The sequence below is a fragment of the Sporobolomyces salmoneus genome (genome assembly GCF_050403485.1).
Source record: "Sporobolomyces salmoneus JCM6883 DNA, S_salmoneus_JCM6883_v1_ctg81, whole genome shotgun sequence".
NCBI classification, from domain to species: Eukaryota; Fungi; Basidiomycota; class Microbotryomycetes; order Sporidiobolales; family Sporidiobolaceae; genus Sporobolomyces; species Sporobolomyces salmoneus.
In genome coordinates, this window is record NW_027481082.1 from 38,305 (window position 1) to 64,301 (window position 25,997).

The following is a 25,997-nucleotide window of genomic DNA, read 5'->3' on the forward strand; positions in this document are numbered from 1 at the left end:
CTTCTTGTCGCATTCGTGTCTCCAAAATTTCGGCGTCTGTTTGGCGACATCAAGTCGCCCTCGAAATTGGCGACATCGAGTCGCTGCGATTGTCGCCCAACAGTCGTTAGTCTCGTCGCTTCAGCTTGTGTCATGCAACTATGTGAATTCTCATACAGGCTCGAGCTTATTGAAGAACGAATAACGATCCAACGCGAGAAAAGTATGATTGTAACCTCGAGCTTGAGCTCAGCAAAGCGCCTGATCAAGCTCATCAATAACATTGGAGAGTGTTTAACGTGTCCATCACGTTTACGATTGCAGTTCAAATTCAAAACCCTTCAACTGACCTTGTCGGAAGCAAAAATGAAAACTGAAAACGGAAAGAGAATAACTAACCTCGAGCTTCTTAGTTTCCGCCTGCCTCTAGATCCATCTCACGAAGTGTATTTCTCGTGAACTCATCTATGATCAGCAAGGCTCATCATATGAAGCGAAATTGACCTCTTTCGGCTCGTCTGCTTTCTTCCTTTCTTGGTATGGTGCCGGATTCTGCAGGCGGTCAAGGCGAAGTGTTGCCGATTGGGATCGGAGAGCGAACGAAAGAAGGCAGCCGTTGTTAAGTGCAGACTGCAGCGAGAGCGAGGCGGAGTTTCGCGTGAAGAAGTTTGTTCTGTCGCCGGAGGTGGAAGCTTGTCGAGCTACAGACTGCGCAGACGGGTCGATCAAGAATCGAGGTTGAGATTGAAGGTAGGAAGCAGGGCGCGAGCGGCGGTCGGAGAGATGAGAGAAAAGGAGGGAGCTGAGAAATGATTTCACGTCAATCTTTAGTAGACTAGGTAGGGATGATGACTCTGGACGTACCGTTTCATTCGATGAATCACTAAGCATTCCCATGGTGGCTATCGCAGGAGAGGTCGATGGCAAGCTATCCGAGTCGGAGGGTGATTTGAGTCGTCCGTCTTCCGAGCGACCGCGCGACCGCGATTGAGGGCGTAGGAGCGCGGATGTCGGTTCCACTGTGAGGTAAGAGATAGATCGAGCGTCGGTGCCGCGGAGAAGAGGAAGGTTATAGATGAAACTTGAAGGCGTCAAGTTCCGACTGATTCTCCCTCGGACAGCCTCGTTACGAACTTCAATAGTGGATTACTTGTCGTTTGATTGGACATAGGGCGCGACCGTTGGGCGACAATCGCAGCGACTCGATGTCGCCAATTTCGAGGGCGACTTGATGTCGCCAAACAGACGCCGAAATTTTGGAGACACGAATGCGACAAGAAGTCGCCTTCCCCTGAGGCGACACCGGTTTGCCCGCCGTGTCAGCAACCACTTTGGCGTCTTTGACACTTTCAACGAGGCCTGACAGCGAAGAATGCACATGAGAGACACTATATTATTTTGCAATTGTATTCGTACAGAGACAGGGTGGAGATTTGTAACATGATGAACAGAAGATTTCGAAAACTAGGAATTCTTTGCGATGTTGAGAACACTATTCACTTTGCTTTGCTTGAGTACGCTTCGTCAAACTGCAGGGAGACATAGTCGCTATGTCAGACTCCAGATTAGGAGCGAAGGAGATGTGAGGGAGAAACGTACATCGAGTTTACTTTGATTGTTGCGATTTCGAGTCGGCGATTCCAGCCTTGTCACCCTTCCTCGTACTCGCTTTTTGCTCCTTGGGGAGAGGGTCCTTGTTCGATTTGTCGGCGTGAGTTTCCTCCTCGGCGACCGAAGGCTTGTCCAAATGATCATGACCACTCTTTTCCAAATGTTGAGTTTCCCCTTCCTTCATTTGCCTGACGCTCGTCGAGAACGACCTCTTTCCTCCTAGTCCAACTGCATCCTTGACTGCTCCTGCAACTTTACTAGCGGCGGAAGCGACGTTCGAAGCGACTCCAGAAGCGGTGTCGATGGGGTGCGAACTCGCATTCTTCGTTTTACCGGCGAGGGGATCGGGACCTTTGTCGGCGTGGACGAAGGCTTCACTCAAGGAAGGGTTGTCGAGGCCTTCGGGGGCGGCAGCTCGTCCAGGGTGTTGAGCATCAACTTGTTCCTTGGATGCGAAGGAAGTCGAGGCGGTAGTCGCGGAGGAGGAAGAGGAGGAGGAAGCTTTTTGGTGATCAGGGAGAGGGTCGGAAGCGTGCTTCTCAGCGTGAACAGCTTCTTCAGAGATCGAAGGCGATTCGAGGTGGTCGAGTTGCGATTTTCCAGGATGTTGAGCGTCTTCGTTCTCTCCCTTTTGTACGACCTTGTGAACGGTTTGTTTGACCGTCGTCGTGATATCTTCTTCGACGGTCTCTCCTCGGTCGGCAGCTACTGCGTCTTCGGATGCGGTCGGAACAGGGTTGGGTCCAGGGAAGGAGAGTCGAGGGGAAATGGAGATGTATCGGGCAGCAGAGGGGACGACACTATATTGGGAGAGCAAGTTAGCTCGACTGGTGACGGGGAGGAAGAGAAAGAGACTAACCTCGATTGAACGCGAGTTGATTGAGTGACGTTGACAGTTCGCCTGAGTTGGCTGGAAAGAGTATTGAAGAGGGTTCGTTGCATCGTGTGAGTATAGTAGTGGGGTTGGTGGTAGTAGTGGAGAAGAAGTTCGGGGAAAGAAGGAGGCTGAAATTCAGCAGTTGCAAAAGGAAGAATTCAGCGAGGTTTCATGACGTCTTCGATTGAATCTCTTGAAGCTTTTTTGGATCGTATTGGATCGTTCGCAACGTTCGTAAAGTCAACTGGAACGAGACGGTTGCAAAGAAAAGAATGCGGAACGAGCTGATAAGTGATGCAAACCAAAATAAAGCTGAGAAGAAAATGCAAAATTGAGTACGATAGAACGATGTGCAAGAAGAGGATACAAGCAGGTGAATGCGGAAATCAGATGCGAGAGTAGACGAGTAAGTAAGCTTTCGAGCTTTGAACTTCTTTCAAACCGCATCGACGGACTTTCTCGTCGTCGATGTGGAAAAACTAAACGATCGCAACGCGAATCAGCGCACCGTCCGAGCGAGTTGTAGAGACATGGAAAGTGTACTCACATCATCAGTACCTCGGACATATGTTGTGTAATGACCTTGACTCAGTGAACCTTCGTGAGCGACGACAGACAACAAATTGTATCGGTTTTGATTCGTCGGAGATCTGTCAATTCGACCGAAACCATCAGCACTCGCGTTCACATTCTTGCGAGTAGTACTAGACTCACTTTAAAGCCAGAGTAGGGTAATCGAGGTTCGCGCTCAGGTAAGGAGTCATGTCGAGTTCGAGAGGGAATTGAACGAAAGTATCGATTTTCGCTCCTCCTCCGCCTCCCGCCAAGGCTGTGTGCTCGAATCGCTGTGAACGGACACGCACGAGGTCAGTACCGGTTAGTTGACACGATTGAGCGAGGGGAGACATACCTTTAGTTGTACACAGAGAACTTGCGGAAGGGCCGTGATGCTCAATCGTTTACTCGCTTGTTCAGGAGGGTTTCCACAAGCTGCACAATCATACTTCGCGGGTAGCTTCTCCGCCGTTGTAAAGCTGCGTGAATGGTTCGACTTGTCAGTTTCTCGAGTTCCGAGCTCACGAGAAAATTTTGCTCACCTTTGCAAACAATCTTGCAACCTCGTCAAGTCTTTCCCAGCGCCTCGATCCCGTACGTCCAAGCTCAGATCAAGGAACATCTCGAACGTTTCACTTTGGTGTCCGCATCGACCGCAGCGGATTTGGGATCGAGTTCGACCGGAGAAGGTATTGTGAATGATACAGGGGCATTGCTTGAGAGGGTTCTCTGTTGGGTCTGGGGAATGCGAATGCAGGAGATTGAGAGCTGAAACGGAGACGAGAGTTAGATGTGCAGAATTGATGAGGATACGGGAGAACTCACTCGAGATCAGGAATTCGTGAGCATCTTGTTGCGCATAACCGAGTGCTTCATACGAGCTCGACCAGAACGCGTGTAGGAACTTTGTCGGAGCCAATGCTTCGTTCGGAGGCGAAGAGTAATACTGAATCGTCGAAAATCGTTCAGCGTCTAAACGCAGCGAAAGAAAGCAACACGCTGCTGACCTCCGAGAACAACGAGTCAACCTCGCAGGAGAGACATGTCTCGCCTTTGAACGCTCGTTGACATTGAGATCGATTATGTCGATCCGAGAGGAAATAGGCTCGAAGGAAGGGGTTGAGGAAGAAGGACTGCAAGATGACGCTCATGTAGCAGCTGGCAACAGTGAAAGAAGGTCAGACGTCGAGCAGAAGATTCCCGTTGAACAAGCGAAGACTCACCTGTTTCCAAGATTTCGAATTCCGCGAGCTTTCGTGGGCGGATGATGACATGAGCGAGTGCTCAATGCAACGAGCTCAAGTAGTTACTACTCACCGGGAACTACAGTGGTCGTCTGATCAGACTGTAGAAGCTCGATCTCTGCCGAGATTTCGTTCTCGTGTCTCCGTTTCCTCTTTTTCTCTGTTTCAGGTAGAAGCTACATTCGTCAGAAGCCGTATGAGCAGAGAGACTACTTGCATACTTACGAGGACCGGTAGCAGATGTCTCGAGAGGCTTCGAATAATCATCCATCTTTCGGAACCTTTCATTCAACTTGATTCGATTCGTCGCTTTGTGCGAAACATAACTTTGACACGGGAAGCAGAACAGAGCTTCCGATCTCAAGTCCCATGCTGTGGTTTCGAACACCGCACCACGTCAGCATCGAGCAGCCGCGTGAGAGAGGACCGAGACGCACCGATTGAATGGTTTTGTTTTCGAAAATGGTTCTGAGCGTGCGAAGTACTAGTCGATTCGGCACTTCCGCAAGAAGGGGTGGCGCAGGTGAGGCATACGAAAGGTCTGAGGGAGATCTGAGAGCAAGTCGAGCAAGTTGGAGAAGGGCGAGAGGGTCGGATCTGCGAAAGAGAGAGAGAAAAAGACAGGGGGTAAGTCGAGGGGAAGAAGTGGGTCGAAGGACGTCGATTAATCAGCTCTCAAGCTCGGGAGGGAGTGGTGGAAGCTTGTACACACGGTAGGGTGGCTCAAACTCGCAGACCAAGAAGTAAGGAGCTTGATACGTTCGAGAGTTTGATGAGGAGTTTGCGAGTTGAGCCAATCGTTGAAATGTTGACAGGAACCGATCGGTGGAGCTACTGGAGGACTGATGGAAGCTTGAAAAGGTGGTGCAGGCGGCTGGAGCATCGTTGTCGTCGTCGTTTGAGCCATTCCGTCGCTCAGAATTGGAGGTTGAGGAAGCGCAAGCGTAGACTGGAAGGACGGGTTCTGCCGATTGCGGTCGCGAGTCTGTTGATGGAGTAGAGGCTGGGAGGTAGGCGGGAAGTAGTTTTCGAGGTCGACTTGTTGGAAGGGAGGAAAATGCCTCAATATTGGACTCAGCGCATTCCGTCACTTTTCGCAAGTCCTGCTTTTTGGTCGCTTTCCGTGCGATCCACTCTCATGGAGTATACAGTGATAACTTGCGAGAGTCGCATGCCCCGTTTCCTCTGGAGACCATCGGCAGCCTTGAACAAGTTTGAGAACTTTTGCGACGGCCTGCGAGTTCGAGTCTCTTTGCTTAAGAATCCTGTTGCTCAGTGACAGCCATAACCGAGGAGAACGACTAAATACGACGAATGCTAGGTTGGGTCGAATAGACATGCGATAGATAGAGGTATAAGGGGAGGGGTATAAAAGTAAAGATTTGCGAAAGACGATAGTGGGCGATAAAGAGTAAGGGAGGGGCCGCGATGAACAGGCGACGGTCGGAGGAGAGACTATGACGACTCGCGGTTGTCCCAGAAGCCTTTGCCGTAACTGACGCAGATTTCACTTCCCTTTTCGATTCCATGCGGTCCCGCGAAGATTGCCATCCTTTTCGCCTGTCCTTTGCCGTTCGGGAGCTGCCAGGTTCGGAGTTCGAAGAGCGCGTTCGGTCGTGGTAGCCCTGTACCGCGGTAATCGTTCACCATCCGAGCCTCAGCTCCTGTATGCGCAGCATCGATGCCAATCGTCTCCCATTCTCCTCCGGTCCCTCCGACCCCTCCTTCGGTCCCTTCAACCCTGATTCGTTCGAGCGATAGATCGTAGTCGGATGAGAGGTTTGCTTCTTTCTCCAAATGGACGAGTCCCGTGTAGTCTCGCAACCAAGTTCCCCGTTCAATTTTCTTTCCCGTATGATTGAACAGACCCGATTGACCGCACGCCGGATGCTTCGGATCTATAATCTTGCGAATCTGGAGCCTTGGAGGTGGGTTCGGGAGCGAGTTTGGAGGTGATGGAGAGCAGTAAATGAGTTTGAGGGCGGGAGGAAGGAGACGCGAGGGGACTGGAGTTGTGATGTAGGTCACGTCCGAGGGGAAGCCTGGTGGTGCTTTCGTCGTCATCGGTACATTAGAACGAAAGCGCGATGAGGGAAGGGAAGTAAGCAGCTCGAAATTCTGGAGTCCCTTCTGTCATTTCTGACCGAACTGGCTAGCCGACCTCATCTTACGCCTCGACTTACGATACACCCAGAACGGCACGAGTCCGTCGTCAGCAGCTAACTCGACCCGATTCAGAGAGCGTCTCGACGCCCTTTCGGCCCCATTCACATCGCGACTCCCGACTCGTCCTCAGCGTTCAGCGTCAGTCGACCATAGACACAGGGCAACAGTGTTTACACAAAGTACAGTGAGTACCTCCCATCTATTCGAGCGCGAGAGGTTTACGCGTCTGTTCCCCCCCTCTCGATTTCACCAGTTGACGCTAAAATCTCTGCCTCTTCCCCTCGCACAGGCGCTCAATCAGAGGTCGAAAGGGTTCCAGGCTAGCGTGAGAAACGACCCGAGTGGCTCACGGTCGTTCCACGAGCAATGGAGGAGTCATCCCTGCCTTCGAACGGGAACTCCGACAATCACATCCCTCCCTTCTCTAGCTCGCAATCGCTAGCTCCTCCAGTTGGTCACGCACCGCCCTACGCCTCTACATCTTCGTCCCAGCGATATCTCCCACCCGGAGCCGCTTACGCGCTCCATTCTCCCGCTCCCTCCCCGACTCCTCCTCAGCACCGCCTCGGGCAACCTCCAGTACTCTCCCTCTCGATAGGTTCACGAGGAGCGACGGGTACGCCTTCACCGCTCGTTGGCTCAGCAGAATGGCCCACCGGAAGTTCCCCTTCCCCTTCCCCCTCGACAAATCGAAACAATTCTCCCTATCCTCTCCCTTCTCCAGTCACGGCCGACCCTTCTTTCACCGGGATCCCTTCTGGACGGTTACAGTATCCTTCCGAACCTTCACCTCGACAGACTCAATCAGCTCATTTCCCTTCTTTCAATCTTCCCCCAAATTTGCCGCCGAACGATAGGCCGCCCAGTCGGGATCGAGCTCCGCATCCACCTCACGTTCGAAGTCAATCTACGGGGAACTTGCTCACGACGAGTACATCTCCGTATAGCGCAACTGGAGGAGGAGGTCAGGGTCCAGCGGAAGAGTCCGAGTTCCTCGCCGATCGAAACGGACCTGGAGCTGCCGTCCCGCGATCCTCTCTCTCGCCAACTCCCTTGCAGTCGACAAGACCACTCTCGATCGCAGATCAAGTCGTCGGAACCCCTCCACCTCAAGCTTCGTTGACTCCGCTCGAATCGGCTTCGAACCTTTATCCCGGCTCTGCGGCAGGTGATAACAATCGAAGATCGTATTACCTCGAAGACAACACGACTCCGATCACGCCGAGTGATATGGCTGGAGTAGGCAGGAATTCAATCATTAGAAGCGTTGGAGCAACTTCTCCCGTCGCGAATTTTCGAAGTTCAATCGGACCTTCGAGTCCAAACTTGGATTCGACACCCGCGACGACGATCCAACAACAAGGACGTCGAGGCTCGACGATGCAAATCGCTCCGAGTGGTGGAGGAGCTCCCGCTCCGAACCCGACAACAGGAGGTGGAGGAGGAACGAACACTTTACCTCCTCATTTAGTCGCTCAACCCGAGATTTGCGTCGAATGTATGATGAGAGATCGAGATATGGCCGATGTCGACGTTACGAGTTATGGGATTTGGGAGAGGGAGAGCGATCGAGATTGGAGGGAACAATTGGAGTGGGAACGAGAACAAGACCGTGAGAGCGCGGAGGAAGTCAATATCGATGGGGCACGAGGTCCAGGGACGAGAAACGGAACTGAGAGTCAGGAGAGTGGAGGGGAAAGGAGGAGAGACAGTACAACAAATACGAGTCATCATTCGAGGGAGAGCAACGGATTCAGACCGATGGGGAACAGGCGGAAGCTGGGGAGAGGGCAAGCTTTGACGAGTTCGAACCTCAAAGCCTGGACCACGATGGTGAGCTCAGAGCATTCTCAAGCGTTACATCTCGCGCTTTGACTGAGCTCTATCTTTGTTTCACAGAATCCACCGGCTGCGGCACATCGATGGAAAACGTTACAGACGTTCCTCGCTACTCAACTACACATGATCGAACTCGACCGACAAGCTCACGCGAGAGAATCAGCCCTTCTTTCCTCTCGCGACTCGCATCACGCTCCGTCTCAGAACCGAAGCAGCCGGGCATCTACGTTCCAGATGCCGATCTCGACTACTCCGGAACCTTACGAAGGGGGTCGAGCCCGAGCAAAGAGCGGAGGATCTCGAGGCTACCTCGTCGACGAAACGAATCGAAAATCCAACGCTTCTTCCCTCTTTCCCCCTCCGACTCCTCATCAACCACACCCTCAGACCCATTCCCATTCTTACCCTCAACCCAGTCCATCTGCCGGTTCGAATGCATACCCGACTCATCCTCAGTACATTCATCCGTCTCTCGCGAATTCCGGTGCATCGATTCAATCTTATTCTTACGGCGATCAACCTTGGCTGTCGTCCCAATCTTCTCGACGTTACTCTTACTCGAAAGATACTCCTTCCCCTCCGACTTCGACGAAATCTCCCGCTCCTTCGATGAAGTTCAATTTGCCGAAATTCGCTCGATCGACAACCGACTTGCGATCGATCTCTTCCCCTCGCAGCCTCTCTCCCGCTCGCAACAGTCTCAACGTCGAAGATCGGGACTACGGAGGTCGAAGATCCTCGACATCTTTGTGGTCGAAATTCCGAAACTCGACGAGTAATCAATCGGTCTTGTCGTTCAATCCTTCCGCGAGTATGATGGATATGCATCTCGGCCTGTCGCAAGACAAACACGGGATGTTCGCCTCCGGAGGTCAAGGAGCGTACCGAAACTCGGGATACGCGAGTTCGACGATCGGAATCGCTCAAAGAGGTTATTCGTACCATCAACCTCAATCGATGATGGGGACTCCTTACGACACTTACCCAGGAGGAAGAGGACTCAACATGTCGGACCCTTCAGTCGCAAGACACGCCGAGTTGAGGGAACGAGATCGAGTAATGGCGGCGAATCGAGCAAAAGGAATGAACGATTCAACTTCGACGAAAGAGGAGAAGAAGAAGAAGGGAATCAAAGGGTTCTTCAGCAAGTTGGTTGGAGGCAGCGAAAAGGTAGATCGAGATGGATCGTTATCAAAATCCGCTCCCGCGACGCCAACCGGAGAAGGACCTATCAATCGAGGTAACGGAGGACCGACGCCCCACTTTGACGATGACGAACTCGCTCCACCTCCTCCTCTGTCTGCTCTCGCGAACGAACCTCGGTATCACCAGCGTTCTTCCTCGACTTCTTCCGTCGATTCTTTCACTGGCCCTTACACTCCTCCTCTTCATCCCTCGAACTTTCGATCATCCTACGCGATGCCGCTACCCTCTTCTTCCGGATCGAACATCGCGAACGCTGCAGATCGACAAAGTATCATGTCCTATTCTTCCGCTCGATCGAAGCCAACTCAGCCTGCTACGACCTCGAACGGACGCCTCAACCCGAGTAAAGACAGCGTCAATCGTCCTTCTTTCGACTCGATCAACGATCTCCTTGCCGTTCCTCGAATGACAAACTCGCCCGAAATTCAACAGCTTCGAGACGACCGAGGAGGAGGAGGATCAGCAGAAGTTCTCGCTCAAGGTGAAGAAGCGTCGTATTCAACCTACCCCGTCGCACAACCTCGATTACAGAAGAGTCTTCCTGCGCTACCAAACGACAACTCGCTCCGAAGTCCTCAATTTCAATCTTCCCAACCGAATCAATTCTATCCAAATTACCAATCTGGCGCATCCCGATCCGCCTACTCTCTCGTACAATTCCCGTCTCGACCTCTCTCGCCTCCCGATTCGGCCGACGAACGCGATCGATACTCCTCTGTCGGGAGTCGGAAAGGAAATGCGAGAAAGACGAGGTCGACCGTGTTTTCGTTCTTTGGAGGAAAGAAGAAGTCGACGGATGACGATGCGCTCAGCCCGATCGATACGAATTACCTCAACCCTCAACGAGCGAGGAGCTTTGACCTCGTCAGTCGATATTAGACATCGCGATTCTCTCTCCTCTTCTTGTATAAAAACCCGTCCCCTTTTTCACGATCCCTTACTACCGCTTATGTCCTTCTCACGTTGTTTGTCCCCAAATCCTCTGTGTACCTCTCTTCACGTTCTCATGACTTGGCACTCTTTTGTCTTCCCGGTCTCTTCGTTCGCATCAGCTTCTTCGAAAAATGAAACTTGCATCTTGATTACTCTCTACTCATGGTTGTCTTTAGAGAGCTGCTGAGAGTGATACCTATCGAGATGCTGACGTGATCGCGAGGGAAGAAAAGCAGAATCGAGCTCGGAGGAGACGAAGGAGTTGCAGGAAGACCGAGGTACTGTAGAGATTGCGAGCAGAGGGGTCAAAAAACAAAGTAACGATAGACGAACGAAATTGTAGAGTTAAAACAAGCCAAGAAGCGAACGATGAGACATGGGTAAGTGAACGACAAGTAGAAAGGGAGATCGAGGAGTGGGAGGAGGGAAAAAGTCTAGGTATCCGACAAAAAGGGAGAGCGTGAAGAGGGCAAGTGAAAGGTCGTAAAGTTATGAAGAGAAGAACGAGAAGTTCCAAGAGCGAGAGATTGAAAGAAGGGAGAGCGCGATCTAAGTTTTGGGTTTTCGATTTGCGAGTGGAAGATTAAGTGTCTGTTTCTCTAAAGCAAGAAGAAGCCTGTTCGATTCTGAACCTATTCGCCTATAGAGGACCTCCTCGGTAGTTACCGCTGAAAGATTGAGGGGAAGCCGAGCGGAACCCGTCGTTCGCGGCAAACATGTCTCGAGGTGGTGGTGATCCTTCTCGAATCGCTCCTCCAGCTCCCGGTGCGCCCATAGGTCCAGATCTGAGATCTGGTGACGAGCCCATCAAGTTTGGTGACCCGTTGATCGAAGGAGAAGAAGTATAGGGAGAAGGGGGGTAGACGTTTTGAGGTGGAGGGTAAGGAGCCGAGGAAGGGCCGAGGAACGGGTCGTAGTGGCCTTGAGGTTGATGAGAAGCGTATCCTCCTTGATCGACCATCGCTAATTGCTCGTAACTCGCATCGTGCGTGTTTTGACTCATGCTGAGCAGAGTCCCGCTCGAAAATCGACGTTGTTCTCCTCCTCCTCCGTTGTTATTCGCCATGAAAGGTTCGGAAGAATCCCAGTCGTCTCCGTCGTCACCGATACCAGCTCCTCCGGTTCTGTGCGTGTCGAGAGGTTTCAAAGTCGAAGTCGCGGTTGATACGGTTTGTCCGTCGGGCTGGAGCTCAGGCCATTTGATCTCGTCGACATGATCATCTAGGTTCGAGAACCGACGTTGAGACATGCGGTAGATGAGAAAAGCACCGACGAGAATGACAACAACACCCTGCGAAAGAACAAGTTTTGGTCAGTTTGAGAGATGGGAGAACAAGTTCGATCTGCAACTCACTCCTACGACACCTCCTGCGATACCCCAGATCTTTCCAGTATTACTCGATTCGTTCTGTTTGATCGGTACGGCACTAGCAGATTGAAGAGTTCCGGTTGACGTGCTAACACTTCCGTCGGCGTTCGTAAAAGTCGAAGTGAAAGTTACCTCGAAGGTGCTGAAAGCTACATTTAAGCGAGACAGGGAGAATAATGTAAGTTCTGATTGAGTACCCTCTGCGCGCCGAGAGACTGCGAGCCGAGAGACTGCGAAATGTGAAAAAAGAAACCGAAATACTTACAACTCGAAGCGGCCGACGATGCTGAAGAATCAGTGCTCACGCTCGACGGAGACGATGTAACGCTCGTATCAGACGTTGGCGCGTTTGTGGTAGAGGACGCTGCTCCGGTGCTGCTGGTCTGGGCTACCGAAGTTGGTTGAGTGGAAGTTTGTTGCTGAGCGGAAGTTGTCTGACTCGTCTCGGCTGCTACGCGATGGGATCAATTCGAGTCAGTATAGTCTCATGGGTCATCAATGGTGCTCATATTGTCCACCCTTCGGAGCTGAACACCGCCCCATGGTTGGGAAAGGGAAACCGAGATCCGAACGCGATTGCCCGGATTCGCGGACATCTCTCTTCCTGCTCGAGTGAGTGAAGGATTCGAACTTACGAGCTGCACTGGTGGACGTCGTAGCTGGTTGCGTCGTGGGCTGGGTCGTTTGCTGCACGTTAGAACTTTGAGTTGCAGCGGGACTCGAAGTCGTCGTCGCCGGTGGATTCGTCGTGGCTGCCTGAGTTGTGGTATCTGCACCAGTTCCTCCTGCCGCCGTATCTCCTTCTGTCGTTGAGTCTCCTCCTGTTCCACTGCCCGTTTGACTTCCTCCTCCCAATCCTCCCGGTGTTCCGTCCGAAATGTCCTGCCTCTTGAGTCGTACGAATCCAGATACCTTTTCCAATTGATATACAGGCGGTTGAGAGGAGATAGGTTGGAGAGACGCAGGGGAACGAGCGATCACTGAAGTTGAAGGAGAACAAGAGAGGAGCGCGAGCAGGAGGGGGATCGGTAAGACTGGTAGCCTCATCTCGTACTGGAGTGGGCTCTAATGCTTGGTATCGAAAGTCGAGTCGGATCGAAGGTGTGGAGAGGAGGGAGAGGTGCTCCCCGAGGTTCGAGAGATGGAGAAAAAACTGCGCTCAGGCTCTTCTCTCTCGCCAAGTTCGTGGGTTTTGGCAGAAGGTCTGCTTCGCTTGATAACCCTCCTTACTGTACCAGGGAGAACAGTTTTGGCCCGAGAGCAATTCACTGCACCGCCTCTTTCACGCGATCTTTCTCGCACTCGTTCAACCTCGAGGTGTTCGACTGCTCGGGAGATACTGTAAGTTTGCTTTCGTACACGAACGCGAGTCATGCGCGCAACAGTCCCGTCATACCCTGGCAGACAGACGTTCTTTACTCGTTCGGACATACATACGATTCACAAAAAAGAGTTGCAAAGTTGCAAAGTTGCAACGGTTTCGCGTCGGATCGACGAGGTCGTTCGCACGAGGCCGAGGTCATGACAGCGAACCGTTCATGCGATGCGTCGATTTTGTGCGTCAATCGTGAGGAAATCGCAAGTTGTAATTCAGGCAGAAAGCAGTCGTGATTTTGAGCTCGTCCTCGCGGAAGGTTGCGAAGGACTTTTCTCTTCAACTCCCTTCTTCTACCTCCGGCGAGACAAGCTCTGTAGTGATCATACTCTATGCAGCTATTGGGACCGCCCATTGGCTCTGGGAAGACGCGAAGGAAGTCGGAAGTTGTCGAAAGCTTTCGGCTACTGTTCTCTACCGATTTGTTCCCAAGCAGCCGTCAGGCGACAAACCTCAGTGTGGAACCAGGGCTCAACAAGGGCTGAACGAAAGCGAGAGTAGCGCAATCGATTTCTCGGTGTGGTCCGAGTATTGCTGTAGCAGAATCTGTTTCTTGCTCAAAACCTCTCGATGGCCATCAAACTACAAGAAGAGGAGACCAGGATATATCTATGTCAAACAGTCCCACAGAGTCTAGCACAGCAACAGAACCCATCAACAGAGGAAACAAACGAATACGAAAAAGCAACATCGAAAGAGAGATACAAAAAACTAGAGAAACAATTTTAGACAACCAGTTCGACTTATCCTTCACCATCGCTGAGCTTCGAAGAAGACTTCTCGTCGCTCGATTCCGTTTGATACAGCGTCGAAGGGAGGTGTTCGGAGGGAATCGTGTTTGCGTAAGGACCGAGAGTGATCGTGTCGCAATCTTCTTGAGTCAATTCGGGAAGGGGGAAGATCTTGCAGAGACCGATGTAAGCGAAGAAAGAGAAGAAGCAGGAAAGAAGCGATCTACCTCGAGTTTCGAAAGCACTCATGATCCCGAATAAGCTCAGGGAGATTACGAACGAGGTCGTCATCGCTAGTCGGGAACCGAGCGTCAGGGCCGAGCTGAAGATGCAAACTGAAAGAGGGCAAGAGAGTGACTAACGAGAAACGATCGCTTCTTGCGTCTTCAAGCGATCCTCTCCGATCAACTGGACCTTCACTTTCATGAAGCGCCCTCAACACATCTTCCTCGACGTCGCAAAAAGGATCTAAGCTGGTACACCGTGAGAGAGAATCAGAGATCGAATTCGGAGCAAAGAGAAAGGAAAAACCGAGTGAATTACCGGGAGCTTGACAGCCTCGTCTTGGAGATTGTACAATCTACTTCGTACGGAGTATGTGTCCGACGGAAAGTGCTTCCGTCGTCGTGAGCGAGACACGAAAGTCTGCGAACCAAATGAGAACTGGTCAATCGGCGTGACTGTAACTCGAGATCAACAAGACTTACCTCTTTCTCTCGGAGATACTTTTACTCAATCTGAACCCCCTTGTATCGTCCTCCATCTTGATGCCTCGATACCGTTTGCGATTCCAATGTCGATCCATATCGTGAAGGATTCGAGGAGAACGTTCTGCTGTAACGTCCTCCAGCGCAGACCCGGCCTCATTATGATCAGGTTCGCATCCTAAAATGCAAGAGATCTAGTCCTTGAAGCGCACGGGTCATTGCTGGATGAACGATGAGCGAAAACAACACCTTGGGAGATCGGAGGATTCGGGTGCGGCTGATGTTGAGGAGGGCCGAAGTCGCTGAGTTGTAGCATGTTGTGAGTCGTCGCGTCGAAGGAAGCCAAAGAGAACCGAGTGCGAGGTTCGAGAGAGGGAGCAAGGCGGGATCGTTTCTTTCTCTTCTCCATCTCCGGTCACTTCAACCCGTCGACTTCGATCTCATCGAAAGCTTGAACATCATCACGCAGCGTTGGACTCGGCCTTGCTCTTGCGCGTCTCCGAACGCCGACTCTCTTCCCATCGTGTCACAACAATCGTTCCGCTCAACCTCGGCGACTCATCAATGCATCAGCTCAAGTCAGCTTAGCCTCTGGACGGGAGACTGAATCAGTGAGTCTCTTTGAACTCTACGAGCGGTTCGTCCCTCGCTGACTAGTCACAATTTGGCCCCTTCGACATCTTGTCACTTGATCAAGGCTCCTCGTGCTTCTGCTCTCGCGTTCTTTCAGGCTTCCAATCTGCTGAACCATTTAACGACCTCACTGTGATTCATCAGGGTGATCTCGTGAGATGACTCAGCATGTTGGGATCGGAACGCTTGAGGTGTCAGAACAGCGGAATCAGATCGATGGTATTGCCCGCGGATTGGATACGTGGTAGATCCGATTCTATACCCCCAGATCCTCGTTCCCGTCCCCCTCCCTCTACCCCCCTCTCTGCTTTACACCGTCGTTCACTCTCCCCTCGATCTTCTCTCGTTCCTCCCACCCCTTCCGATTCTCGCTGTGTCTCAACGCATTGCGACAGTCTCGATGTTGTTCATGACCGATTGCCGTCATGTTGGAGAAAGGGAGGAGAGGTCAACTTACGAAGGCGGGACAATCTCTACCAAGTTAAGGGAGGCGGATCTCGCTCATTGAGCGATGGGGAGGCGAAGGAGTCGGTGCTTCTCGTCAGCATTCCGATACTAGTACTGTTGAGTAATTGGGCAAGAACAATTCCTGATGATTGATTTCGTTTGAGCAGAATCACACTTTTTCGATCTTCTCTTTCAACGTTTCCCTCGAATTCTCCCGTCGTTCGGTCTATCACAGCTACACAACGGCCTGGCAACTCTACAACAACGCTCCTCAATCGATCGACCGAATCCTGCAACAACATTCTCGACAATTTGTCTCTTCAGTGTCCAGTTTCGAATCTCGCTCTCCGACTCCGATACTCCGATAGTCGACTTAAACCGTTCCGTCGAGTTCGCGAGAACGACCTCTTATCTCTCCTTCGGCATCGACATGGTCATCAAACGAATCGAAGGTATTCCGGGTGAGGGAGAACGTGCGAAGAGCTGCGTCGTCGAGCAAGTTTTGTCAACTCCGCGTGAAGCAAGATCCTCTCCCGTCGACGTCAACATCAACCATTCTCCCTCGCCTCGCTACGTCTCATCTCTATCAACTCCTTCTCGGGCGAGCCATCAGCGAGAACAGTACATTTCGATTGATCGAGGACTAGCGGGTACGTCTTCCCTTCCCTTGACTTCTCTTCTCGTTTCTTGATGTGCTGACTTTGCTCGTCGTTTCGTTACAGATTCCCTCAATTCTCATGGAGACGAAACGCGGCAGGACTTCATTCTTCCGGTACCGGTAAATACGACTCAGAGGAATCGGCTCACGAAGAGAGTGATGCCGAGACTGCAATCTTCTGAGCGAGGATCTCACGGCCGCTCTCTCAACTCGCCTTGATCAGTATCATTGTCTCTTCAAATGGGTAGCTCTCTCGTTGGGAGGAAATTGGAATTGAGGAGACCGAAAGAAACTGAATTGAGAGGGAGATTCCTCGACGATCGGAGAATCAAAACCGGGAGCTTTTGTGGAAAGGGGAACAGAAATCAAGAATCAGCAGGAAAAGAGCGAGAGAGAGAGAGGAGAGAGAGAGAGGAAGAGAGAGAGAGGAAGAGAGAGAGAGAGAGAGTTTTTGTCAAGCGAGAATTACTTTCTTCCGTGACCACCGGGTATATGTAGAGACAGGAGAAGGAGACACAAAGGAACAGAAGAGGTACTAAAAAGGAGTAGAGACCAGAAAGACGAATGGAGACAGAATTTAGACAAGAAAGACGAACGAGACAGAGCTGAGGGGTATCAAGCCGAGGACCCAGACAGAGGAGAGAAGAGACAAGGGAGAAAGCAGGTACATGAAGAACTGATTGGAGAGAGCGAAGAGAGTGATACAACAACAGAGAAGAGTGACGAGAAGAGAGGGAGAGGAGAGAGGACTCAGCCACCCAACCTTTGCTGATAATAGCCCTTTTTAAAGTGGTTGGGAGTTTGAGAGCGTTGTACTAGAGTCGGAGTTGGAGCAGCTGTCGGAATTGGAGGAAGGGAGGAGGGAGTCGTCGCCGTAGGAGGAGGTTGAGTGTAACGACGACGAATCAGATTGCCGAATTGCAAAGGAGTTCCGTTCGGAGAAGGATCGGCGAAAAGGGCTCGCTCTCCCTCACCAGCGGTGTAGTAAGGGCTGGACGGGTTGTCGAAGTTTGCTGCAGCCAAGTCTTCGTCCTTTCCGAACGAGACGAGTTTGAAAAGCTGATTGCCCGGAACTCGTATTCCGTAAACCTGCAGTTTCTTAAGCTTCCGGTCCGTCTTTGTACCGTAATTTGGGCAAGAAGAACCCCTGTGACCCTCATCCCAACATCCGAAACACGCTCCCGGAGGGTTTCGAAATCGCACCCTTTGAGTGTCGTCGAAGAGACCGTATGGCCAGTTAATCGACGTCGGGAAGTGATGAGCCGAGAGAGGAGGAGGTTGCGAAGAGGGATGAGAGGATTGAGAGGGGAGGGACGAGAGAGAGGGTCGGGAAGGTTGAGACGTCGATCGAGAGTTTGAATCCATCGTCTCTTGCTCTTTCCTCTTCAACGTGACCTGGAGTCTTTGGCGAGCTTCATCACGACTGCGCCTGAGTTGGTCGCTTTGAGCTTGTGAGAGAGATGGCAGAGTTCTACCAGGTGCAGGTCGAGAGTTGGAGGGAGCGGAGGAAGAGGATGCGTTGGTAATTCCGCGGGTCGTCGCGGATGAAGTGGTCGCAGGAGGGGCCGGAGAGACAGCGGACACGGAAGAGGAAACCGTCGATGAAGAACTTGCAGGACGACGACGAGAGCTTGAAGGAATCGAGTTAAACCTGGCTCTTGCTGCCGCGAGCGTCGACGCGCCCTCCTCCTCCTTCTGTCGTTTCCTCTCCGCGAGCTTTTCTCGTTGCGTGAGAGAGTTGGTGGTGGTAGAGTTTCGGAAACCAGCAGAGTTGGAGGGTCCCGTTGAAGAGGAGGCCAAAGAGGCGGAAGCGAAGAGAGAGGGAGTATCAAAGGAGGTCGAAGTAGCGAGGTCATCGGTGTGGACTCGAGATGAAGACGGAGAGGGAGAAAAGGGAGCGCGAGTCGAGGCGGATGGATCGGCGAATCGAACTTTTCTCGATTTTGCCTTCCTCGACGGCTGAGCGTCCGAAGTAGGGTCCATCGTTCCTATGTAAGGATTCCATCTCAAGATCAGTATTAAAGATCGAAGCCAGGATTGAGGAGAGAATAAGAATTACGCTTCTTGGTTCGGAATGACTCAGGTTCTTCGAAATCCATCGGAGAATCCTCAGAAATCAATCGAGATGGACGCTCCGAAGGATATTGAATAGGTTGAGTGTTGGAATACCAAGGCGTCGACGACGTCGAGGGAAGTTGAGAGCAAGCGTTTGAGATGAAAGGAACGGGAGTGGCGATGCAGGGTTGAAAGATCGCTTGTTGGGCGACACGCTCAGCGGCGGGAGATGAGGGAGTGAGAGTGTCTTGAGACGTTGGTGACGGTAAAGGTGGTCTGCCGAAGGAAGGCTTGGGAACCGAATGCGAGATTTGAAGATTGGCGAGACTGTTTGCGAGCTCGTCGCGCCTTCGACGATTCTCGATGGCTTCGAGAAGTTTGCCACGGCGTAGAGCAAGATAGAATCTCGTTTCGTCATCGTCTTGAACCCTATCGGAATCGTAGGAATCAGCGATACTTCAAGAGAAAGTCGAAAGAATCGCGCGAGAGAAAAGTGACTCACAACGCCGATTCACGTTCCAAGACCAGTTTGTTGTAGTGAGTAATCATATCAATATCTCCGAGCATCAGAGCCTGGACAACAATGCAAAGGGAACAAGGTCAGCTGAAGAAGCGAGAGACGAGAAGAACCCAAAGAGAGCTCTGGCGTGTGGAGGAAACGGAACTGGGGAGGTCAGAGACCGAGGCATAGTAGTCAGTCATCTAACTCATGCTTCACCAAGGGCGGAGAAAGCGAACACACCTGACTGGCTTGAGTTCCAGATCAATCAACCATGGTGAAACCTCGGGCGCAACCATGACGTCCTACCCGCACTTCGCACGACTGAGTAGAGGAGATTCAATGAGTGTGTAGTTGAGAGGTGTAGGTGGACGTGGGATAGAGTGGAGAGAGGCGAGAGAAGTTAGGGAGAAAGTTGTCTAATTTTGAAAGCACACGTGATCGGTCTCTTCTCAATGATCCAAATTCACGGCCATTTTACCCCCTCGCCGTGTACCTAACCTACCTGATAGGATACGATCGACCGCACTGGAAAAGCAAATGAAGATGGCGAGAGGAAAAAGTCAGTGAATTGTCGGTTCCCTCTCGCAATCAAGCACCTCCCTTTTTGCTTCTTCCACTCGTCCCACTCGCTTTCGTCCCTGTTCGACTTGAACTGTCCTCAATATGGCACCGACGAAAAAGAAAGTGGACGACGCCGCTCAACTTGAACTTCACTACAAGTTTCAGGACCCGACCCTCAGCAGAACGGATGCCGTCATCCTCGTCGACCAATACAATCTGAGGGACGGCAATGGCGTGCGAGTACCTGAAAGTATGAGAGGGTTTATCATCAACGGATACGGTTACGAGGTGGAGAAGGAAGAGATTCATGGAGCAGCGCCGTTTGCTCAACTCCTAATGGAGCATCACCAGCCTGAACGCGCGAAGACCATGTACTCCAGCCTGTACAACCTCACACCTCGCGCTCCGAGGGGTGCGAAAGCGACAGCTCGACGCATGGACAACGTCGTCGCTGCTCGGAGGAATCAAACCACCCTCGTCTCTTCGACCTCCGACTCGGCTGGAGCTACCTTATCATTCGCTTTCCCTCCCAATCCCATCGTTCCACCTCCACCTCCACCTCCTCCCGTTCCAGCCTCAGTCGCGGATCATGAAATGGAAGATGAAGAAGCCGAACCGAAGACGTCGGGAATCGAGTTGGATCGAATGAGGCGAGAAGACAACTGGAGGATTCGAAAGATGGCAGCGGAGCTAGTCGCAGAGAGAATCTCGAAGAAGGTCGCAGAGGAGATGGAACTCGACGAGTCAACTTCTTCCCGTCTCCAAACCGCCGTCACCTCGGTCTGTCTCTACATCGTCCGATCCGAGATCGATGTCCCCGAATCCGAACTCTTGGCCGCCTTCCTCCACCGAACCCTTCACGCTCCCACCGCCCCCCTCACCGATCTCGACGTTCAAAATATCCTCTCTCTACCCCTTCCCGAAATTCTCGAAAGGATTGCTATCGCTTACGGCACTTACGACGCTTCTCACGATCCCACCTTCAACCCGAATCAGGCCACCAATTACATCAAGTTCACCACGGTGCTCGATAGGGAGATCGAAGAGAAGAGATTAGCCGAATTGGAACGTTTACAGAAAGATGGTTACGATAGCGCGAGACAAACCGCGATGAACCAGATCAGAAAGATTCTCGGCGGGAAGAATCATTACGTCGGTCTGACTGGTTGGAACGGGAGAACTTTGGACGATCGTCACGCCGACAATCCGGAGCCGATGGAGTACTATTTGGGTTTCAGTAGACGAGGAAAGCAGTACAGGTCTCTAGAGGATGCTCTGATGGACATGAAAAAGGAGCAAGAGAAAACTGAGGAGACGAAGGAAAAAGGGAAAGGAACGGTTGAGGCAGGAGAGGGCGAAGGAGAAGCATCGGAGGGAAGCGATTCGAGAGAGGACTTCAAACTCGAAGAAGAGGACGATGACGACGACTCGGGAGGAGGAGCCGACTTCGATGAAGAGGAAGACGAAGAAGGGGAGGAACGCGAATCGGTCCCGAAGCGCACCGAAGCCGATGTCGCGAGAATGAAGTCCTTTGGAGGAGGAGGAGGTCGTCGAGATGCCTTCGTTCATCAGGAAGGACGCCGACACAAGGAGGGATCCGTCAAAATCAACTCAATTGGTTCAATCATGACGACGCGAATTCGACTCCATTTCGTTCCTCAGGAGAAAGTCGACGAGCGATCTTCTATCGTCGGAATCCTCGAAATTATTGAAACGGCGATCTGGAATCCCCCTCTGAATACGAACCCTGCCGGAGACTTCATCGTCCCTTCGATCGACGAGTCGACTCGAAAACTCATTCGGGAGATTGGGAGTGACGCGTCAAGGACGATCTACGCTGCTTACTGCCCACCTGGGAAGGAGGGGTCGAGGGGGCAACGTTTCGTTTTGACGAAGGTTGTGAACGGAGCTGGGAACGAACATCAATTCTCCGAAACCGACACTAGTGAGTTCGTTTCATGCTCTGCTTTCGAGCAGTTCAGTACTAAGGCAATTGCACCGCCTATAGCACAGTGGGTGGTTCTTCACGACGTTCTCGACAAACCGAAGAAGGGCAGCGACGAGAAGAACCGAACAGCGAAGACGTCGAAGACAGTTGAGTCGGAATTCACGAACCGAATTACTCTCGAGGTCGAACGACTCAAGAAGGAAGGAAATGGGTTAATCACCCTCGTATCGACTCACATCAAGGTACTCGAGGCTCTCGGACTTACTGGATCGGATGGAAGCGGCATAAATCGGGAATTTGGAAGGGAGCCCTCCTTCAAAAGTTTCGATGGTTCTCCTGTTCTCGTTGTGAATGCGGCTCAGCCGAACGGAAGCATTTATCAAAGGAGACAGGTTATGCGTACGGCTAACGCCAATCTGTGAGTTGTTTTCGAACAGCACGTTGAGACTTCGAACTGATCATCCCGAATCCTCTTACGCAGCCTCGCCCTCGGTACTACCTTCTCTTCGTTCGCCAGTTCTCTCAGAGTGAACTACGACTCTCCTGAACCCGTCATTTACGAAATTCTGCTCTCCTACCTTGAAAAATTGCGACCCGAGTTCAACAACTGCCGTTTCCAGTACCTGAAACAGTCGTCTACAGCGGTCGATGGAGCTACAACCTCATTCTACCCTTCCGCCGTCTACCGAATCGAACTATCCCCGATTCCTCCTTCAGCCGCGCGACCAAGCCGCGAAATCTCTTTCCCTTTGCGACCGAAAGGAAAGATTCTCACGTACGGAAGCCTCAAACATTTCGGTATCACGGGAAAGGACAAAGTTTATGCTTCATGGCTCGACGGAACTCTCGATGCGGTCCTCGATATCAAAGGAGAAGGGATGTGTATTCGAGTGAAGAAAACCTCGAAGCTCCACGTCAACGAAGGGAATTTAGTCGCTTTAGGACACGGACAGGACAAGATTGCTAAGATCAAGAGAGAGGTTGAGGAGATTGTAAGGAACGAAGGTATTCTGCCACTGTTGAGATACAATGGTGCGATCGGATATTGGGTGCGACCGTTCGCCAAATTCGGTGGTACGGGTCAAGAGGGGTTCAAAGACGTTTACGAGAACCCTGTAAGTAGTCTCTCTTTCAGCCTCGGCAGCTGTGTTTCCGCTCATCACTGACGAGGACTTAATCGTGATGCAGACATTCCCTCACGGCTCGGTCAGAGGCAAATGGGACGGTTCAGTAATTTCTAGTCTCCCTCGTGACGATCTCGGACTCTTCGAATCGTTAGTTCAACAAGAACGTCAAGAACTCGATAAGGAATTCGCAAAAATGAACATGAGCGGCTGAAATCGAACCCTTGCGTGAGTCAAAAGTTGGTCTTTCGATACTAGCCTTCTGGCAGTAGACTGACTCTCCTGCTTCAACTAGTACTATACCTTGTCTTCTTCGTACCGCTCTTATACTCACAGCGTCGGATGACCCGACCTCTTAATGTAAACAACTGTTCCGCTTATCTTGCCTTGCCCGGGCTTTCTCTCAGCAGCGAAAACACAAATACTCGCCAGTATTGCGCTAGTCTTCACTTCATACCACAGCATATCTGCCCCGCGATTTGACCGAGTCCGAGTCGTCTGAGACGAAACGGAGGTCGTGAGAGTCGTGCGAATCGCAAAGTTCTGTAACAAACGGAAACTTGGCGATCTTGTTCAGAAACGCACTAGCGCGATTACCAGACTACAGTGGGGAGCTGAAATGGCCCGAAGCTGTGTGAACTCGAGCGGAATCCAGACCTTTTCGCGAAGTTTGCGAGAGTTCTGAATATTCTGAGCTTGTTCGCTCATCTTTCGACCCTCACCTCATCGTCCACCCAAGGGCCCAATGATGCCCTCGCCTCGACCTAGATTATCTCTACGGTGTAGCAAGCTGAACCGGTCAACCCGGATCGATCGCAAGAACGATTGTTGATTGAAGGTCAGTTGCTCCTTAATCTCTCGCTACTCCACCGCTGACTTGGTGTTCACACCTCTGTTAGCATCTGACTCCACTGAAGACACTACTGAACTACCGCTACCGGCAACCGATCGCGTTACGACAAGTTCAAACCCCGTCATCTCACTCGCTCATCTCGCTCATCTCGAGTCGATTACCGAGTCTATGGGATCCACCTCACCCATTGCAGTCGCTTGGTACACCGCGCAGATAGCAGCGCAAGGTAAGGCGAGCCCTCTGCTTAGCCAGCGAACGACGGAACGCTGACTTTCGTAATCCTCGCTCTCGACGACCAGGTCACAGATGCACTACGAGCTGTTCCAAAGGATGAAGTTGTCAAAGTCCTGAAGGAGTTACAAGGCATTTGCTGCTGTTGAAGTGAGCCGTTTTCGTGCATCTCTCGTCGAAATTTTGCTGAGCCGGTGCTTGTTGAGTAGTGTAGAGGGCTACTTCCTCTGAGATCCTCCTTCGTGGATATCAACTTAGCGCCTCCTCTCGAAACGACTAGCGAAGAATGGGTAGTGGCAGAAACAACTTGGAGAAGGGACGAAGGGGGAGATTTCGCGTTTGAGTGAATAGTCCGACTCGGTAAGGCAGATTGATTTCAGCCAGTATCGCGGGAAAGACTCCGGATATGTCAGATAGTCGGGTAAGCACGATGATTCCTTATCGAGCTCAAAACGAAACGCTGAAACTTCAGGCCCTTGCAGATTCAGAAAACTGTCGCAATCTACAGTGTGCTGGCCCTCGACGCTCTCTTTCGATTCTCTCTGCAGTACGATGACGACAAGTCTGCCTGGATCACCGGACGAGTTGTAATTGCTCGAGTCTAAGAGGGGCAGAGAAGGGTAATCTTCGAAGGAAACGAGTCGTGCGCTCGATGGCCGATATAATAGTAGAATTGCCAGAGGCGTTACCTTAGTACAACGGAACTGGTGATTAACGGAACTAGTAAGACGGAACTAGTAAGTATCGCTTCGCGCTCGTTCTACTTTGTTTCTTCTCTGACTTTGTTCGCATTCGTTGTAGATGGGACGATCAGCAAGATACGTGAGATTGTACAGTAGCGCTACTACCGAAAACGATCGCTGTGCAATCCTATCTCGCTATCCCGTATCACCTCCACTGTCTGTCGAGTAGAATCTTTCGACAAACAAAGATTGGATCGAACAAGCTTTCACCCGCTTCTCAGCCTTCCTCGACCTACCTCATCTCCGTTGACAGCACATCTAGTACGCAAGGAACTCGGGCTCCTTCCGCTTCTATCTGACTCCTCCTCATCCTTCGTCTCCCTTCCTCGCATTTTATCAGTTCATATTCAGCTACAGCCCCCTCGATGCGACTCGCCTGACGTTTCACTCGCATCCTACCGTCGATACTCGTGATACTCAACTAACAACTTCTCTCTCACATTACCACCAACTTCCGTCACAGGCTTCAGCTTTCGCGTTCTTCTCGAGCTCTCCTGATGATCGCCCGACCAAAATCTTCCCGTCAGCCATCAACGACGGACTCAGCTCCATGTCTGCCAGCATACGACAAGCGAGAACGAGCTGAGCAGATGAGGAATTTCGACGAGGATCCAATTTTCGACGAACGAATCGTTTTCGACAACTACCGAGTACGCCGCATAGCAACTCACTTCGACTCAACCTCTAATGAGATACCGCACGCTGGATTGTCAAGAAGTCGAGATGAAGTCGAGTTCGAGATCGAAGCGGAGGTTTCGACAACTGCGAAAGGTCGTCGAAAGGCTGAAGGCAAGGCAGCAAAGATGAAAGGGGTAAGCTCATCTACAAAATCGTTCTCTATACAACTCAATGCGATCGATCACTGATTTATTGACCCGTGAATCATAGCGGTAAGCTGTGTCCTCTCGACCTCGAAAATTCGTTCCTCGACTCCTCGCTTGACGTTTCAACCAAGACCCTCTGATCCCTGTCAGATTCCTTTCGACAAGAGGCTCCTCAGCTCGACAGACATCCATCGACAAGCTGTAAACAGAATGTACCAAGCATGTTTCCAAGCCGGAGTGAACCTTTTTTGGAGCTATCTGGACAGATTGGCATCCACCTGGGCAATGGGAACTGTGGGCTCGATTGGGTCATCAAGGATGGCTCAGATGCGTTAAGAGGAAGAGTTCCAATCGAGCTCACGTCTCGGAGCTAGAAGATTTGTTTTCGTGAGTTGCGACGGGGAAACTCCGCTCATGATCAAGGTGGACTCGTCAAGTGCAAACATTTTCAACTCCTGCTCCATGAAGGTCGTCACACCATCGCGAGCCAGGAAAAAGAGTCCTCTAAATCGTCGACGTCGTGGCTGTTGGGAATTTTGTTCTCGTTTTGTATCCGACGCTGTCTCTCTGGCGTAATCCTCTGGTGATTCTCCTACCTACCTCGGTCGCGTTTCCCCTTGAGAAGTATCCCCAGTTACAGTCTATACTGAAGGAGTTTCTACGACCACCATCATACTATTACTTGAGTCTCGAATTCGAATTTTGTATCCGCCGCGCAAGTCGGCGTCCGGGGGGGGGGGGGGGGGGGGGGGGGGGGGGGGGGGGGGGGGGGGGGGGGGGGGGGGGGGGGGGGGGGGGGGGGGGGGGGGGGGGGGGGGGGGGGGGG

General features: G+C 51.8%; 9 protein-coding genes across 9 annotated transcripts; 3 read left to right on the forward strand and 6 right to left on the reverse strand.

Annotated features, from left to right (window-relative positions):
* Positions 1-1,585: 1,585 nt before the first annotated feature.
* Positions 1,586-2,532, reverse strand: JCM6883_001044 (uncharacterized protein; the record flags this gene model as incomplete). The annotated part of the gene is made up of 2 exons (XM_076635063.1): positions 1,586-2,390; positions 2,450-2,532. The coding sequence occupies 2 exons, from the start codon at positions 2,530-2,532 to the stop codon at positions 1,586-1,588; spliced, it is 888 nt and encodes a 295-aa protein (XP_076484964.1).
* Positions 2,533-2,853: 321 nt separating this feature from the next.
* JCM6883_001045 (UBP-type zinc finger domain-containing protein) lies at positions 2,854-5,149 on the reverse strand (the record flags this gene model as incomplete). Its single annotated transcript, XM_076635064.1, has 12 exons — positions 2,854-2,946; positions 3,015-3,117; positions 3,182-3,312; positions 3,378-3,501; positions 3,565-3,790; positions 3,848-3,968; positions 4,030-4,180; positions 4,246-4,273; positions 4,340-4,426; positions 4,492-4,638; positions 4,704-4,863; positions 4,979-5,149. 12 exons carry the CDS (start codon positions 5,147-5,149, stop codon positions 2,854-2,856), a joined length of 1,542 nt encoding a protein of 513 aa, XP_076484965.1.
* Positions 5,150-5,721: 572 nt separating this feature from the next.
* JCM6883_001046 (uncharacterized protein) lies at positions 5,722-6,330 on the reverse strand (the record flags this gene model as incomplete). Its single annotated transcript, XM_076635065.1, has 1 exon — positions 5,722-6,330. One exon carries the CDS (start codon positions 6,328-6,330, stop codon positions 5,722-5,724), a length of 609 nt encoding a protein of 202 aa, XP_076484966.1.
* Positions 6,331-6,798: 468 nt separating this feature from the next.
* Positions 6,799-10,356, forward strand: JCM6883_001047 (uncharacterized protein; the record flags this gene model as incomplete). Its single annotated transcript, XM_076635066.1, has 2 exons — positions 6,799-8,265; positions 8,332-10,356. The coding sequence occupies 2 exons, from the start codon at positions 6,799-6,801 to the stop codon at positions 10,354-10,356; spliced, it is 3,492 nt and encodes a 1,163-aa protein (XP_076484967.1).
* Positions 10,357-11,050: 694 nt separating this feature from the next.
* JCM6883_001048 (uncharacterized protein) lies at positions 11,051-12,826 on the reverse strand (the record flags this gene model as incomplete). Its single annotated transcript, XM_076635067.1, has 4 exons — positions 11,051-11,701; positions 11,765-11,928; positions 12,045-12,230; positions 12,415-12,826. The coding sequence occupies 4 exons, from the start codon at positions 12,824-12,826 to the stop codon at positions 11,051-11,053; spliced, it is 1,413 nt and encodes a 470-aa protein (XP_076484968.1).
* A 1,071-nt stretch (positions 12,827-13,897) lies between these two features.
* On the reverse strand, positions 13,898-14,176 carry JCM6883_001049 (uncharacterized protein; the record flags this gene model as incomplete). Its single annotated transcript, XM_076635068.1, has 1 exon — positions 13,898-14,176. The coding sequence occupies one exon, from the start codon at positions 14,174-14,176 to the stop codon at positions 13,898-13,900; it is 279 nt and encodes a 92-aa protein (XP_076484969.1).
* Positions 14,177-16,102: 1,926 nt separating this feature from the next.
* Positions 16,103-16,512, forward strand: JCM6883_001050 (uncharacterized protein; the record flags this gene model as incomplete). Its single annotated transcript, XM_076635069.1, has 2 exons — positions 16,103-16,293; positions 16,395-16,512. The coding sequence occupies 2 exons, from the start codon at positions 16,103-16,105 to the stop codon at positions 16,510-16,512; spliced, it is 309 nt and encodes a 102-aa protein (XP_076484970.1).
* A 568-nt stretch (positions 16,513-17,080) lies between these two features.
* JCM6883_001051 (uncharacterized protein) lies at positions 17,081-18,952 on the reverse strand (the record flags this gene model as incomplete). Its single annotated transcript, XM_076635070.1, has 3 exons — positions 17,081-18,318; positions 18,390-18,814; positions 18,888-18,952. The coding sequence occupies 3 exons, from the start codon at positions 18,950-18,952 to the stop codon at positions 17,081-17,083; spliced, it is 1,728 nt and encodes a 575-aa protein (XP_076484971.1).
* A 598-nt stretch (positions 18,953-19,550) lies between these two features.
* Positions 19,551-22,734, forward strand: JCM6883_001052 (uncharacterized protein; the record flags this gene model as incomplete). Its single annotated transcript, XM_076635071.1, has 4 exons — positions 19,551-21,393; positions 21,457-21,814; positions 21,878-22,511; positions 22,585-22,734. 4 exons carry the CDS (start codon positions 19,551-19,553, stop codon positions 22,732-22,734), a joined length of 2,985 nt encoding a protein of 994 aa, XP_076484972.1.
* Between the last annotated feature and the right edge of the window lie 3,263 nt (positions 22,735-25,997).